The 17,912-nt window shown below is 38.3% G+C and overlaps 1 protein-coding gene across 9 annotated transcripts in view; it reads left to right on the top strand.

Moving 5' to 3' along the window:
* The window catches only part of Mecom (MDS1 and EVI1 complex locus), a 578,049-nt gene that overhangs the window by 513,676 nt on the left and 46,461 nt on the right, over nucleotides 1-17,912 (top strand). For 7 of the 9 annotated variants that reach the window (XM_042678839.1, XM_042678841.1, XM_042678846.1 and 4 more), the window contains exons 3-4: nucleotides 2,782-2,916; nucleotides 15,995-16,097. In XM_042678839.1, the coding sequence (XP_042534773.1) occupies nucleotides 2,782-2,916; nucleotides 15,995-16,097 (238 nt within the window). Of the gene's footprint in view, nucleotides 1-2; nucleotides 72-1,586; nucleotides 1,595-2,781; nucleotides 2,917-15,994; nucleotides 16,098-17,912 lie in introns of those variants that run through there. The other 2 variants (XM_042678845.1, XM_042678844.1) reach the window with 2 other exon arrangements.

Raw genomic sequence — 17,912 nt, forward strand, 5'->3', positions numbered from 1 at the left:
GCGCCACGCGGTTCAGCGGGATTCCTCCGACCCCGGCCACGCGGCCGCGTGGGGGCCGTCGGGACCCTAAGGTAAGTGCGCCCACCGCGGTCTCCACGCGGGGAGATGTCTGGGCGCTGGGCAGGGTCGCGGTGCGGCGCGGGGCTCAGGCGCGGGGAGAGGTCTGGGTCCCGTGGAGGAGGGAGGGAAGCCGGCCGGCCTCGGCGGGTCCCGTGCCGGCCCCGCTCCCCGTCCTCCCGCTCTGCCGCGCGGCGCGGGGCGCGGGTGCGGGGGCTCCGCCGCGGCGCCCGGCCGGGCTTCACCTCCGCTCCGTGCTCCGCGGGCAGTCGGTGCTCCGTGAGAACGTCCCAGCCCGACCCGCGGCTGCGTGGCGTGGTGCGGATTCTCGCCCTCCGGCTCCTCGTGCCGGGGCCGGGGCTGAAGTTCTATCCAAAGGGACATGTGTGCCTTTCCCCCCCCGCCACCCCCCCCCCCAAGCCACCTTCAGAACTTGACAGCCCCAGAGGACAACCAACACCCCCAAAGCCTAGGGGCAGCCACGGGGAGATGCGTGGTGACTTTATTTTTTTTTTCTGGAGATTTCCAGGACGATGAAGACATCTGGGAGATCAAGGCAGTTTGTGCCAGCGATGCAAACAAAAAATGCATAAATAATTCAGTAATTCACCCCGGGTGCGGGAGGCGTCCATGGGGAAAGTTCAGCTTTTGTCTTGGGACAGGACTAGTGAGAGTCAGGAAAGTGAACACGGTTGGTGAGATCCTGAAAATAATTCATGTAACAGATTGGGGGTGGGGGGGGGAAGACTTGCCTTGGGAATGAATCTTTCTGGAAATTACCTTCGCTGTTGACAGTGGCAAGGGCAATCATGTTAACACGGAATAAAATTACACCTCGGATTTTATGTGCAGGCTCTGTAATTCGTAACTCCTCGGTCCTGCAGCCGAGAACACTTGGAAGCAGGAGGGCTGGGAGACTCGACTTGGAAATTAGCAAGTTTCCCAGGTCTTTTCTGCAGATGTGAGATGGCACTGGTGTCGCCTTTCACGGTCTCCCTCTGTGTATTAAATATGTCTCTGGTGTGCCAGCAGCCCCCCTCCTCCCCCAAAGACACTAGTCAAGAAAACAAACAACAAAGACCAAGTAGAAAACAAATCAACAAGGCTAAAGAACCTCATATACATATCACACAACGTATGATGGTATATGTTTATTTGTGTGGCTTCTCAGCATCTGGGCAGAAGAGAAATCTCAAGTTGCCATTTGAATTACTCAGCCTTGAGAGCTGAAGGAACCAATACTTTAAAGCTTCTAATTTTCCAAACAACAAATGCTTACGAATTGACCTTGTTAGGAAAGGGGTAGTTATGCTTAGTTATGCTTAGTGTGAAGAGATGATCTTGACAAAAGAAGACCTCTGTGTGTGTTTGTGTGTGTGTGTGTGTGTGTGTGTGTGTGTGTGTGTGTGTGTGTGAAGCAATTACTGTCTCTTACCTTCTGTTTCCATCCTTTTTCTTTTTTAAATTGTGGGAGTATTACTGCCTTTCAATTGCCCTATGGTCAAGTACTTATTCATAGTGCCTCTTGAAGTTTATGGTGAGTTAATGACTTGAATCTGCAGTTTGGTGATTACCTGCTTCTATGCGAAATGGCTTTTGGTCTCCATACTCAAGAGTTTCTTTTAAACTGTTATGAGGGTATAGAGTTCTGTAGGGCTCCTTTAATTCATCCATTTTTGTTTAGACTATCTTGTTGAGTCTTTCTTAGGAAACCTCAAGTTTGCATTTCTGAGTGACTTTACATTATCAGCCACTGTCATCATTCACCTAGGTCAAAAACTCAGAAGCTTCTGACAATGATGTTTAAGAAATTACTGCTTTTGGTGAATCAGAATGCTCTGTGTTGAGTATGTAAAACCTTAAAAATGGAGGTTTTCTCTGTTCATTTTTTGTTTCATAAGTGTCCTAAAGTAATAGTCACACTTCTTATAGGCCAAGTGGAAAAATCTCATGAAAAAAACTGCAATTTTCAACTATTTATGATGATGGGAAGATATCACAATATCCTTATATATTTTGTTTTGTTCACAAGCCAGGTTTGTGGGCATAATATTAAAATATGCACTGACATGTGTTAACTAAAACCTTGGATTGCTATACTTTGCACGAGTGTTTATCTATCGATTGTTTTCATTTGTTTTTCTTTAGTCTGACACATCTATGAGGTAAATCTTATTTTCTTTTTTAACTGAGAGTGTGATTTGATTGTTTTATGGTGATGAAATAAAAACTAGGAGAAAGAACTTAATCATGTTTATATTAAGGTTTTTAATTGGATTAAAACTCCAAAATGTGAAAATATACACCTGACAAGTGTAGGCAAAGCTAAATATTGACTTGTTTAGCTATCTAAACCTAAACATTGAATGTTTATGATTAGAAATATATTACTATAGGCTGTGCAAATTTTTTTTGTAAAAAGTACATTGGATAAAATTATGTCCATAGTACTCTTTCATGCCTGATAATGAAACAAGTATGTTTTGAAACCAATGAATTCGTTTTTGTAAGGAGTTAAATTATTTTATTCCTTTCTCCTTGGAAAAGAAGCATGTTGTCATCTCCAACATAACTTATTACTATTTCTCCTTTTGAAAATATGCACACTGTTGGTTTTTCTCTTAAGGTTTCAAAGAAAGCGTATATGCATTTCAATGAAATATTTTCAGGCAACTACCCGCTCTCATGAATGGTAACCGATTGTTCTCATCTTCCTCCTTCCAGATCTTAGATGAGTTTTGCAATGTGAAGTTCTGCATAGATGCCAGTCAACCAGATGTAGGAAGCTGGCTCAAGTACATCAGGTTCGCCGGCTGTTATGATCAGCACAACCTGGTTGCATGCCAGATAAATGATCAGGTATGTTGTAAAAGATTTTCTTGTCTTTTTTTTTTTTTTTTTTTTGAGAGCATTAATGTATCAGTGAAGCCTGAAGAATAAGTTATAGTAGACCCTCGTGGCCTGTTTGTTGGTATGATTAGAAGCAATGCACAATATAAGATGCAGAAGAAACCAAGACATTTCTAGTAGTACTTTCTTTCAGTGCTTCCCTTTGGGTAGTTGTTCACTTTGTCTTAGTATCTTTCATAAACATTTCAGTTTTCTTTGTGTAGCTGAATGATTTAAAAACCAACTAACTGCTTATTCATTCATAGGAAATACTTAGCTAATCAAGTATATTTTTGTGAATTTATGCAGAAATTGTAAGCAATATATTTGAATATTATATAGTTTTTATGAAATAGTAGGTAGATATATGTGTATGATGTCCATGGATACTGATCTGATGATGAGTTTTAGTAGATGTATCTATATGTGTATGAGGTCCCTGCATATTTATCTGATTATGAGTTTTATATTGATTTGTCTAGTTATGAATGAAATTTTTTTCTCTCAGAATAAGCCAGGTAATCGTTGTTGTTGTTGTTGTTGTTTATCTAAAATATTTTTAAAAATCACTGCTGGAAGTGGTGATAGTAAGGCTGACTTTAACACGAGTAACTATGAAATAAAGATCACAATAGTATCATGAAACATTTGCACTTAATAAAATTAGATTATGAATCTTGTAGCATAGTGTGACAATACATAAAATAAGAAGAGGTTCAACCTGTTAATTTTTGTTTTATAAACATCACTGGGTTAGAATTTAATTATGTTATAGTAATTTATTTCTTCTAAACTCAGTGGCTACTTAAATAAAAAATGTTTCCCAGACCATATTGAAATGGCTACTTGGCAAATCTGCTATGAAATCACCACCCAGAATAAGAAAAATTTAAATTAGATGTTTCCAATTGAAAGCTGTTAAATAAAGCTAGCGTCATATGTTCTAAGACTCTTTCAATCATTCTTATGAGATTATTCTTTGGCGTTTGACCAGCCACCAGATAATTTTTACTGGCGAAACTATATAGGAGGTAGTAAATTGTAAGATTGGGTTTAAATGGAAATCATTTAAAAATCTTCAACATATATCAAAAATAATAAACCAATCAATTGGGGTTTTCCCCTTTGCTGTAAGAAAACAAGAGGCATTATTGACAAAGGAAAGCATTATTAAATTAGCTATTGATTGTGAGCAGAAAAGACTCCAACACTGCCATACCAGTTACTGTCACTACCAACAGCAGACATTTCCTGAATGTCTACTATTTGAAGATATGGGGAATAGGTGTTGTGAATAATTGTTTTATTCTATTTCCTAAAGAAGGAACAGGCTGATGTTGAAAAATACTTTTAAGATAAAATAATATGATTCTATTGAAATCATTACTTGCTATTCATATGTACTGACCATGGGAGCTATGTTGTGTTATATAAACCTGTTGTACAATGAGTGAAAAGATGATGGCAGAATAGGGCTTGTAGCTGGCTTTTCATTTAATACTATGTGTCAAATGTTTTCTGGTAAATATACACTTGTCATTGGGAATCTTGATTGCATAAAAATGGGAAACTATTTTGCTGTTCCTATGAATTAGGTGGCTCATTAGAGTAGGCATCGATAATTTTAGCATAGTGACTTTAAAAGGCATTGCTTTCAAAGGAAAATGTGCTGATTTCATATCTTAATGAATAGCATGCTTACTTATTTTAATCGAAGAGTCAGGGAATATAGTTCATTAGGAAAGACATAGAAGGCTATTATTAGAGATTTACTTACTACTCCTTTAAGTACTCGTTTTCAACTTCAGTAGTATGCTGACAGAAATCTAAAATGGTAACAGAGTACATATCAAATAACATAACTGTGAAATTGGTACTCTATGGTCAAGTAAGTTGGCCCATAAACGAGAGAAGAAAGTGGGAGGTAGAAGTCAGACGTGTGTGCTGGGTCCTGTGTATATACAGTCACACAGTCTAATGACATGACAAAGGAGAACAGACTCTCAAACTGTGTGTGTGTGTGTACATAAGTGCATATACATATATAAATGCATATCCACTTTCTAAAAGCCAATTAAGACTAGCCATTCTAGACAGCGATAAAAAGTAAATGTTGGACAAGAAACAATGATTAAAAGGTTGACTAAAGGGATAGTCTAGGTCTGATTTTTCTTTTCCATGAGGAATAGAAGCTGCCAAATGGTAAAAATAAATAAAAAATAAAATAAAAAGCACATCTCCCACTGTGTGAGATATTATTTAATATCCAAACATTGACAGAGACCTAGGATAAGGGATAATTATGAAACATTAATGACACTGATTTACGTGTATATCACAGAAGCAAATGTAGCATTGTACCAGAAACTGTCAAAAAGAATTTTTCTCTTTGATTCTTAGAAGGAGTTCAAGTTTAAAAACGAATGCTAATAACACAACGAGTATTAAGTCTTGAACTCTAAAGGAAAGGAATGTAGATTAATCTTTTTTAACTGCAGTCTAATCATGGTAATGACTGGGCATCTAACAAAGAAGGACAGAAGATTACCCAGTTCAAAACAAGGGTAAATCAGTTATTTTTGTGGAGGCACATATTTTTTTAAAAAATCCAATGTTGTTCAAGATCAAGTGTGATCAATTTAAATCAGTTTTATAAGGAAGGAGATCTTTAATAATGGAGGAGATCTATAAAAGAAAAAATTTAAGACGATGAAATAATTTTATGATAGAGAGACTAACAAATACATATACTGGATAAAACCCACATTTGAATTGTTTAGGGATAAGGGGAAGAAGTTCTTGAAAACAGTGTGAATTTTGGTTTTTAAGTACAGTTGATAAAGGATGTAATCTGTTTTATGTCATAAAAAACAAAAGCACAGACAATTCAAAAAAACATTTTCCCAGTACCTTTCTACAAACATTTTGTTTGAGGTGATTTTCCTTGCCTTTTAAATTTTCCACTTGATTCCTATGAGTTATTGTACTTCAGATTTTTTTTTCCCCAAAGTACAGTGAGCATTATGGGAGCTTTCTTTCTCGACAGTAGTGCCTAGAAATACTCAAGTATTGTGATTTTAAATGTTTCTTTCATTTTACATTTTAAATATGATTGTGGTGATATTTTTGGAGATAGAATTTTTGAAAGCACTGGCATGGCTGCTGAACCTTAATTTTTAAAAAGGTGCAGCTTCCAACTGCTATTCTTAATGTCCCTCTGAAAATGTTGTATTAACTATAGTAATTGATCTTTGTAAAGGAAAGCCACACCAAAGGACACTAGTAAATTAAGACCAAACTCACACTCAAGTCATAAACTTACAGAACCATTACAAACACCCAAGGCTCTGGATTCTTGATGCCCTAATTATTTCCCCTTTATCCCTTAAAGTTTCTTTACATACTGCATAGTTTTACTTCTGTGAGATGGTGTTTACTGACTGAGAGAGACAATGCCTAAATACGTTTACATTTACCAACCTGTAATGGTTCTTAGTTGCTTTTGAGGTTAGGAACTGGCAGTGAGCAGTAGAATGGGACCGAGCTGACAGAGGGCTGCATGAGATCAGCTCTCTCAAGTTCGATCCTCAAGGGTATCAAAAATTACAGAGGACACATGACAACCGATTAGCAGTCATTCAGAGGTTTCATTCATTCACACCTAAGAGCACACCTGTATCTAAAGTAAATAGTCCAAACACTGAAGTGATTTGCTGAGTTTTTTTCTAAAAATCTAGATATTTTGATATGTTATCCTTTAAAGCCTTTTCAACATCTTATTTGACAGACCATTTTGATTGGATGGTAGGTGTAGTGTGTTGCTTCAGATATGGTCTCACCTTTCCCTCCAGGCTGTGATAACCTCCCTCTTCACCCTGCATTTCTGTAGCTTCACCTAGATCATAGATGGGACTACCTGTAGGCCACCTAACATCCTGCAGTAATTCTAGTTCTCATCTTCGAATCTGTTCACAAGTGTTGCATTATCGTGCATATTTTGCATAGCAGAAGAGTTATCTGCACCCAGCAGTTACTGATACTTCTTTACACTGAACCCATAATGGTTTTAATAGACAGAGAAGCCATTATGTGACTGTTTGTGTAGGTCAGTGCTTAAGACTTAATCAACACTTGTTGATCTCCACTCATGCTAAGTAGTATGAGTCCAGTGAGTCTGTTGGCTAAATCCTGTACATTCTATACATTCCCAGCCCTAGGAAAGGACTCAGGTTCATTCCAACTCCTGACCTGCCCTAACATGGTCTTCAGAAACCCAAGATATTATTAATATTTTCATGGGCACAAAATGATAAGTCCTTTGATTTTTTTTTTCTTTTTAAGCAGGCTCTTGGCGGCTGGTATTTAGTGAGTAAAATTAGAGTACTCTGCAGTTCATTCCACATTTTTAAAAAAGGGACTTGTCGATAAAGGATTATCTAATGTCTGACGAATATTTGGAAGAAACCAGAATGGGAATACGAAGTTAGAATGCAACTGGGGGACACTCCGAGCTCCCTTGGGGTTAATGATTGGCAGCAAGAATCTGCTGTGTTTCCAGTTGAAACAGCATTGTTCTCATTTGTGCTTTACCTTATAAACTTTTAATGGCTTCCAGGACGACCATGCTGATTTGGCACACCCACTTTCTTTCTCCTTAGGCCCACGTGAGTGATTCTATCCGACTGTGTGACACTAGAGCACTGCTATTAGTACAGATGTATTATGGGCTCAATTATTAACTTACTTTCTTAGTACAGAGGAATGAAAATATCCACTTTTCTGCATCATTCAATTAATACAATTTGTGGGAAAAAAATAAATAAAAGGTAACTCTCATTTTAACAAAAAAGGTAATTTGTTAGCTGCTTCCCACTTAAAAAAAAATGTTTGCCTCTACAGTCAGGCAATTTGTTAATTTTTTTTCTTCCTTTACAAGGATTTCTGTCCACATTCTGTATGACTTCTTTTGATGTTAAAATTATTATTGGCTTTGGGCATTTTCTTTGCTTTGCTTTTAAGTCAAGTTCTACTTTTATACCAAAGTTAGGCTATGCTGTTTTAAGATGAATGCCAGCTGGCGATACGCAGAGTCTGGCTTTGTGAACAGTGCCTAAGCTGACTTGGAGGTAGTGTTTGTTTGTGGGAGGGGGGGAATATTGTCTAGATGATAAGTTGCTCCCCTCACCCAAAGATGAAGCTGTCTCATACAAAGCTTTCTGTCTGATACTTACTGTTACGAGTACCACCTCTCTCCTCAATGTAAATATCTCACTAGGACTCAGCACTGATAGGATTTTTGCACATGTGTTGGGATTGTGTCTTGAACCCAGAGCCTCGTGTTCTCTTATTTGGCATTTTTTAAGGCTTGGTCCTCTACGGATCAAGCAACACCGCCACTTGTGGCTTTTTGCTGGTTGATTGGAGATGGGAATCTCTGATTTGTCTGCTTAGTCAGGTTCCAACTGGGATCTTCAGATTTCAGCCTCCTGAGTAGCTAGGATTACAGACGTGAGCTCTCAGTGCCCAGCTATCACTGATATAATTTGTGTAAGCGTCTTTTTAAATTGAAATTAAAGATTCATGTACCATTTCAGCTGAAAAAGGTGATCTGAAGAGTTGAGTGCACAGTTTTAGTAGTCAGTGTTCGTATCTATCAGCTTTCATTCAAGACATCACACACTGGAGATCCTGCTGTTTCTGAGACAGTGCCAGGAAGGTGTTCCTCAGAATGCCTTGCCAGCCCTCAAGGAAGAGAACTTGATGGTCTAGGACCCCAGCAAAGCCTCCCTTTAGGAAACACAACACCCTCAAAACATCTTTAGCTTCCTTAAAGTGCAGTGATGGATCTTTTGCCAAATGTTCAACAACCATTCAGTGACCATCAGAGAGTTTTCATAGAATGAAAGGAAGCTTCCACTTTAAAGACAGGTGGCTGATGGATGTTTCCTGTGAGCTCTGTGGACATATTCTCCAAGGTTATTGAAGAGAAAAGTTGAGTAGCTTCCAGTCTGGGTCCACTGTAGGCTGTAGCTACAATTGTATGTGGATCTTTATCACTTGCCATATTGAAGACCCAACAGCCAATTCTCTGTTTTTGTTTTTTGTTTCATTCAGGAAATTATATTTAGTTTTGTCAGGCCCTGATGGCTCATGCCTGTAATCCTAGCTACTCAGGAGGCTGAAATCTGAGAAATGAGATATGAAGCCAGCTCAGGCAGGAAAGTCTGAGACTCTTATCTCCAATTAACCACCAAATTAACCACCGAACAGCCAGAAGTGGAGCTGTGGCTCAAGTGGTAGTGTACCAGCCTTGAGCAAAAAAGCTAAAGGACAGCACATAGGCACCGAGTTCCTATCCTAATACTGGCACAAAAAAGCGAATAAATTCTATGTGGTTTTCTTTTTGTAAGATAAAGAGGGAAAGATGTAGAGAAGAAAAAAAGCCTCTCCAAGAATATCTTGGACTTACAGGATTTAAAAAAAAATTTTGGAGGCAGATATAGCAAAGTAGTAACTGATTTTTCTTAATTATGTTTGTGTGTGTGTGTGTGTGTGTGTGTGAGAGAGAGAGAGAGAGAGAGGAGAGACAGATAGAGAGAGAGGGAGAGAGAGAGAAACCAGGGATTTACCCATGCTAATAACTAAAGTATAACTGACCTAATTTTCAAGTCCTTCAAATTAATACCTTCTTGAGCATAGACCATGATCCTAAAGATAAACACAGACTACCCTCTCTTTGGAGTCAATAAGGCTAGTCTGATTTGGCAACATTTGGTCATGATAAAACTAACATTTTGTCGAATACCTCACTTTACCTCTTATTAAGTTAGGCTCAGAATGTATAATAGAATCCTTCCACCAGAATCCAGAATCGTGACGTCATTCTTGCATGCATGACTTGGGGTTTTCCACATGGCTAGGAGTCCAGGTCAGGCTTCCTGGAGCTATCTTATAAGCACACACTTTATCTGTGATGCGGTGACAGATGCCACCTCCGTGCAGCCCCCACAGATGTGTTTGTGCCAGATGTTGGCTCTGCTCAGAACAGAGACTGTCATCTACCCTCCTCTGCAACCACTTGCCCAACAGGAATGTTTCATTGAGCTTTTCCTCTTGTTCCTGAGTGGTTCACCGAAGGAAGCTAGAGAAAAGGAAACAGTCTGTTCCAATGTTGGGAGCTGGGGGAGGAAGAAGTCAGCGGTGAACTTCAAAGTGACAAGACAGCAACTGTCTGAAAAAGTTGTCTTTAGTATATAGATTTTGCAGGGAGTCCATTTCTCTATTATTTCAATTATTACAACTTCCTGAACAGGTTGAAGGTCATTCATAATTCACACTTCTGTCACTTTTAGACATGCCTAATGCAGTCTATTAAGCATAAATAAAACTTCCAGTGTTTGACCAGGAAAAATAAATGGGGATTCATAACAATGAAGGCTTGTTCGTCTTTTCAAAAGTAAATGATGTGTTTTTTTTCTTTCTTGTGTTTTTCCCTATGCACACTGAATTTTTCTTGTGTCTCAGGAGTACAAACATGGTACTTTTAAGTTGATCTCTGTCTTGAAAACTAGACAGCAAGCCTAGTCTGATCGCTCTGGATTTTTCTGTTCTATAGGAGAATCAAGGAGAACCCACCCTTTATAGATACATATGGTAACCTCATTAGTTTGATGGAAGATTTGGTTAGACACAGGCCTTGACAATATAAAACAGAATTCACCTGAAAGTCTTTTATGGTCTATTAGCTTTCCTATTAGAATGTTTATGAGAATCTATATGGTCTTTAGTGCTGTCTTCTGCAACTTACATAACTAAATAAAATGGATATTTAGTGACACATGCTTAATTTTGATTCATCCCACTTTCAGCTATATATGATTTATATAACATGCCATGTAACTAAATTTTTATAACTTCTATAAATGAATCCTATAATTTATATTATATAATTTATATTTTAAAAGGTGATGCTGCCAATATTCTTGCAAATATAACTTGTCCCAAAACATACACTTTGCCACATACATATCACATGTAAAATATTGTCAGATATCCTAGCACATATGTATTTATATGTAACATTGCATGAAAATGTTCCCTTTGGAAGTGAAAAATAAGCTGTTTCAAATCTCTATCAATATTGCCGTCTATCCCTAGCTCAGCCTTGTATTAACAGGATGGATATTGTTTTTATACTTGGAGCTAGTTTCAGGGTTTGATTAAAATGAATTAAGTATAAAAATTACATTTAGAGCCCAGTGCTAGTGGATCAGGCCTGTGATCCTAGCTACTCAAGAGGCTGAGATCTGAGGATTGCAGTTTAAAGCTTGTCTAGGACTCTTTTCTACAATTAACCACCAAAAAAGCCAGAAGTGGAGCTGTGGCTTAGCTGGTAGAGTGCTAGCCTTGAGCCAAAAAGCTCAGGGATGCCAGGTACCAGTGGCTCACACCTATTAATTCTAGCTACTCAGGAGGCTGAGATCTGAGGAACAGCCTCAAAGCCAGCCTAGGCAGGAAACTCTGTGAATCTCTTATCTCCAATAAACTACTTTAAAAAAGCTGGAAATGGAGCTGTACTTCAAATAGTAGAGTGCTCAGGGACATTTCCCAGGCCTTAAGTTCACACCCCAGGACCAGCACATGGAATATTAAGGGATATTAGGAATATTAAGTTCCTATCTACATCTATTAATTTTATACATTAGGTTGTATATTTCACCAGTCTAAAAGTGAGCAACTTTGTGGTTTCTAACACCAGTTTATAATGACTCAAATGATTAAGATTTTTAAATTGGAATTTTACCAAATAGTAACACATCATATAAATAAAAACGATGCAAAAGATCTCTTATTAGAACATGTACTATTAAAGTACTCAAAAATTAAGATGTATAAATATCAAAATATAATATTCATGCTCTAAAGATAAAAACATGTACTTTCTGGAAAAGTAAAAAAGAATTCATGAAAAGATTAGAAAATTAATTTTATGTGATAAAATAAGAAGGCTATTTCAACTGTCAAATGTCCAAATGTATGGAGAGTCAGTACTCGCTCATAACATGTTGTATTTCTGGATTTCAGGTTTAGCACCAAATATAAAATCCTGGAGGAGTTAACTCATTAAAGTTATTTAATAATTTTCTTTAAAAAACAAACTATACATAATCCTATTTTCTTATACTATAAGGACCTTCTCTCCTGATCTTTAACATTATACCGGTGGTAACTGAATTGTTGTTTTTTTTTCCTACAAGACTATTTCAAGACAGCAAAGTAATAAATCAGTAACTCCTTTATCGATTCAGACTTTTCACCAAGTGTTTGAGATTTTTGTGCCTTTATATACTCCATTTAAATTCAGCACAAAATACCAGTTTCACAACATTTTAATTTTGGATCTAGATAACTTTTCCACAGAACACTGATGGCAAAGGAGGCTTGTTAACTCTTTCATGGAATTTAACAGAATAATTGTCTCTTCTCCAGTTTTTACCAATACAAAAATCAGAGAGGTTATATTAGTAGTGTGTCTTGCTTCTGGTCCATCACTCAGCTAACATGTGATTTATAGGATTTGTTACACAGTTGAGATTTGGGGAATAGATCAATGTTTAAGATCTATTTTTCTAAGTAGATCTGTTTTGCTAAGATCTGAGAGAAACATCTTCCTAAGACTTCTTTTTGGTGATACTTTTATTTACTGAAAGTTCTCTTTTATAACATAAAAATATAGTCACAATCTTTTCTGAAAGATTTAGTTTCTCAGTATCACATCCTATCATTACCCTATAGAATTGTTCTGGTGCAAAAAAAAAAATTTTTTTTTGAATTTTAGCTTTAGTCATTCCTTTCAAAACGTGTTAGTGTATTTATATTGTTTGAAAGCAAAATAAATTACTATGTAAGCATTTCTGGATTCAAATATTCAAATTATACCTTTGGATGGCTATAATCAACATAATTTCACTTCGTTTTTAAGGTCCTAAGGAGTGAGAGGTACTGGGAATCACACTGGTAGAAACACCTTGAGTATGGGAGTCAATCTATAAGGGTGAAGTAGACAGGACTTGCAGGCACATTCTTATTCTATTGGAGAAACATGCCCAGAAGCTGTCCTCATTATGTCTGGCACTTGCCAGTTTTTTTTTTTTTTCCCAAACCTCAGTTTCATGAGCACCATAAAAACTCACTTAAAATCGAAAAGAACCCCCTGAACTTAAGGGTGATCCAGTCTGCTTTGCCTTGCCTTTCTGGGCTTGGAATGTCACCTTTTACCTTCAGTAAATAAAGCCAACATCAACACTGTTCCGTGTCTTTTATTTTTATGCACTCAATATTCTTCATATGACAATCTGGACACTTACAGGGAAATTACAGCAGTGATCTATGTCCCTGCAAAGAGAATTGTCTTTATAATATATAGGTACCATGTATCCATCATTTTCTTTTGTTCCTTGGACTGTTCACACTGGATTGAATAAATCTAAAATGGAATTAAAAGAGACGTGATTAATAGTGAACTACCAAGAAATAATGATATCATAATACTTTCTTAAAACGATCTGGAATGTGTGTCTAAGCATTTTCCAACAGACAATTACAGCTGCTTTACTGTCTCGCAGGCCATTGTGTCTCTAACCTCACTATTTCCGAGAAGCCACCGAAAAGTTCTAATATGTCACAATTCAAATGTCAACATGTTGTTGGAAAGGAAACTAATAAGTTAAGCCTTGTAAGAGATGCCAAAAAAAAAAAAGAGGTGATTCAAAACTGTTGAGAGCAGTCTATTGTTTTCTAAAGGGAAATAGAACTGTGGAATAAAACAGTATTTCATTTCGTTCAATAAGTATTTAACTGGAAGGTTTAGGGGAAAAAGGAAACTTAAGCATGATGAATATTTTTCTTTAATCTGTTAACTTTTGGGGCAGGACTATTTCTACTTGTGCATCTCCAAAGTGAGGATGTGAAGATTTTGTTTTGTTTTGTTCGTAAGAGCAGCACATAATGAACAATTTTCCTGATGGTCTGGATTCTATCTTTAGATAGATACAAAGAATCCAAGGTTATATTACAACATGGTAGACTAATACTTTTAAGATTTACATTGCATTCTCTAAAGGAACGTTGGTTAGTTAAAGTATTATTGGATGAAAAAGAATTAATTCATTATGACAAGAAAGAAACTAAGAAGAACACATTTCTCCTGGAGGTATTTTTCAAATTTAGCACAATTTTGTGCTCTGGTTTCTTTATAGAAAAATAAACAATTGGACTTTAGAGCCACCTACTGGAGTAAAAGGGGCACATACTTACATTTAATGTCTTCAGCCTTTCAGAAAACAAACAAATAGACAAATAGACATAAAGTATGAGCATTTCTGCTGATTTTCTAAGTTATTCATAGATCAGCTTTTCTCAATTTGAAATACCAAGCTAACATCATGAGACATTGTAGTTAAGAAGCAACCCTTTCTTTCCTTGGTTATGTTTCTAATGCATGATTTTTTCTCCTCATTTTGTCTTGTTTCTGCTGGTGTGTGTGTGGTAGGGGAGGGATGAGTATATGTGTGTGTGTGTGTGTGTGTGTGTGTGTGTGTGTGTGTGTGTGTGTATACCCAGGTGTTTAGAACCTGGCTCTGTCTTCCTTTCTTCCTTCTCTCCCTCCCTTCCTTCATTCTCCCTCTCTCTTTTTCCCTCCCTCCCTCCCTCCCCTCCCTTCCTCCCTCCCTCCCCTCCCTTCCTTCCTTCCTTCTCTCCTTCCTTCCTTCTTTCCTTCCTTCCTTCCTTCTTTCCTTCCTTTCTTCCCCCTTCTCTCTCCCACATACAATCCCTTGCTTGCTAACTCTGGTTGGATTGGGAGAGAATAAAAACCGTTCGCTGGTGACACTGTGTGAGGAAAGAAGTCTCTTTCTCCAAATATTGGGAAGTTTTTACAAAGATACTGTGGCAGAAAGTAATGGTTCTCATTTTCATTAGTTAATTCTACAACTTTACTCTTCCAAAAACTTTTTTATCTGGTTGTGGAATTGTTGTTTAATAATCTTCGTATACAATAAAAAAAAAAAAACCCTAAGACTATTGTTGAGCACAAGGAATAAACATCTTGAAGAATCTTATGCTGAAATGCTTTTGTCACTGAAGAGACTAGTGCCCAGGCTTGGGTACTGGGTAGTGATTGACCAAGTCACTGAGCTGCATCAGAATCTGTAGCAGCTCTTGGAAATCTCAGGTTGGGGTTTTTTTCCATCTTGCTTTCCTGCCTTCCAGTCAGTAACAGGTGGATTCGATCCTTTCTCTCATGAGCACGTTGCTAGAAAGCAAGGAAATAAGCACTGTCACCTACCCCAGCCTGATAAAAAAATCAATTAGAGGTATAAAGCTTGCTTTCAAAGAGTGGCCATCAGGGAAGGAAGGAAGGCCAAGACCAAGGTATGCCAGCCCCCCCTCTGACTGGTGGAAGAGGGCTTTCGTGTTTAGAAGGCAAGCTTCTCCTATGACTCTGTTCTCTGGAGAGCTGGCCTGTTTCTTACGTCATGTGCCCTTTACAGCACCTTATTGAGAAGGTCTTACTTTTGCTATCTTGCTCAGAGAGGGCAGCTCAAGGTGAGCTGACCTATTTCTGGCTATTACAAGACAGGACTCGGCTCTGTGTGGGTGGTTCCCTCGGTGCTTGGAGGAATTCAGAGAAGGGAAAGTTCTTCGTTAAACATTACACAGGCTAAATGTGACACAGCAAGCCTGCTAGCAAGAAAATGTGATTTGTGAAGTGAGTAGGATTTGGAAAAGATTTATGAACTGGTGTAAGAGTCATAGCTTTCTGTTTCTTAGGGAGGGTTGTTTTTGAGTGCTTGAAACCAAAATGATCGATGCATTTGATTAAAAAATACAAGGAGTCTTGTTTATTGAGATAAGAATAACGTGTACAGCTATGTGTGTGTGTGTGTGTGTGTGTGTGTCCGCGCGCACATGCGCGCGTATCCTGCCTTTTGCTAATAGTCCCTTCTCTGTGTCTTTTCCCTGCCTTCTGCCCTTTTGGTCCTTGAAGATATTCTATAGAGTAGTGGCAGACATCGCACCTGGGGAAGAACTCCTGCTGTTCATGAAGAGTGAGGACTATTCCCATGAAACCATGGCGCCCCACATCCACGGTGAGTGCCACGCCCTCCAGTGCCCTCCAGCCACCTGCCTTGGGTGGCTGGGGCACAACATCTGGAAGGGGCTGGTGTTTCTTTATCAAGAGCTTTCAGCATGATGATGATTATTATTTTATCTTTTTGGGTGTTGGTACTAGGGCTTGAACTCAAGGCCTCATGTTTTTGGTCGGCTTTTTTTTTTTTTTTTTTTTTTTTGCTCCAGGCTGGTGCTCTTACTACTTGAGCTATAGTTCCGTTTCTGGCTTTTTGCTGGTTAATTGGAGATAAGAGTCTTAAAAACTTTCTTGTCCAGACTGGCTTTGAACTATAATCCTCAGCTCTATAATCCTCAGCTCTCTGCCTTCTTCCTGAGTAGCTAGGACGGCAGGAGTGAGACCCTCAACATCATTTTTGAGGAATCTGTTCTCTTGGGAGGGTCCATGTGCCTGTACTGACCACTGGCTAATATGGACAAGGTAAAGTAATCAGAGTTCTTCCCTGAAGAGCAGGTGTTGAGGAATTTGAAATATGTGAATGGAAACATCACCTTAAGACTTCTGTCTACGCTATGGACTGTTGTGTAAGAATTATCTCAGAGAGCTTGGCTTTGAGTTTTCCTAAATCTAGCAGATGTTTCTCCCATCTATTGCTCTGTTGCTGGGTGAAGTGAGTAAAATTCAAGCCATTGTGACTCTATGGGAGGGGCAAAGGAAGGCACTGAGAAAAAAGTACAGATGAGGAAATTTTAGAATCAGATCTTTGCTACAGCTTATTCTAAATCAAAAGAAGTGCAAGGAGCAATAAACAGTAATGATTAGTGACAACTGTTCAGTTCAGATGACTGGAAAACTCTGCTTGTGTTGTTAATGCAAGAGTATCATTGAGCTGAAAATTTAATATATTTTCTTTTTCTTATTTCTCTTTTAATATAATCCGATTTGATTCGACATCATGGAGTGGTGGCCTTAGAGTATTTTGTGGTTGGAAAGAGTAGCCGGTCCCAGACTACAGGAGAGATCAGGTTTCCACATTCTAGAAGGAAGGGAGCTGAGCTTTTGCTTCTGTCTCCTGTGAAGGAAATGGTTATTATTGACTGGCCATCTTTATTTGAATATTTTTCCATGTCCTATGAAATATTCTGCCTCTTTATAGGTTATACCAACTGGATATCTGTTGGTTTTCCTTCTTATTTTGGAAACTCTCACTTAGAAACCTGAGTTCTTAGCCTGGAAGAGTGGATGCATTGGGAACTGGTACCGGGGTAGGGTGGGGGTCATTAATGATAATAATATAATCTGTAATGCGTAGTTCCTCTGTGAGCATGAGATCTAAAATGCTTGAACACAGTTTTTGAGATGATTAATTTGCTAGTCACATAAGGCCTACACAGAAGAGACTATTTCTCTTTTAGGGGCTACCATTCATAAATTACCTCCCTTTAAAACATTCTTCAACTATTCATTGCTGCTTTTTTTTTTTTTTTTTTTTTTGGTCATGGGACCTTAACTCTGGCCTTGGGTGCTGTCCTTAAGCTCTTCAGCTCAAGGCTAGAGTCTACCGCTTGAGCCATAGCTCCACTTCTGGCTTTTTCTGCTTATATGGTGCTGAGGAATCGAACCCAGAGCCTCATGCATGCCAGGCAAGCACTGTACCACTGAGCCACCTTCCCAGCCCCTATTTGTTGCTTCTTGTTTTCAGTGTGTCATGTCCATAGGCTATCAAATGATAATCGGCCATATATTGTATTTTTAAATGGTATTTAAACTTTTTACTTCTAAGATTTACCATGAGAAAAGAGACACCACATACACACACATTCCACACTGCATC

Source organism: Dipodomys spectabilis, unplaced genomic scaffold (genome assembly GCF_019054845.1).
Source record: "Dipodomys spectabilis isolate Male_0828 unplaced genomic scaffold, ASM1905484v1 ptg000050l, whole genome shotgun sequence".
NCBI classification, from domain to species: domain Eukaryota; kingdom Metazoa; phylum Chordata; class Mammalia; order Rodentia; family Heteromyidae; genus Dipodomys; species Dipodomys spectabilis.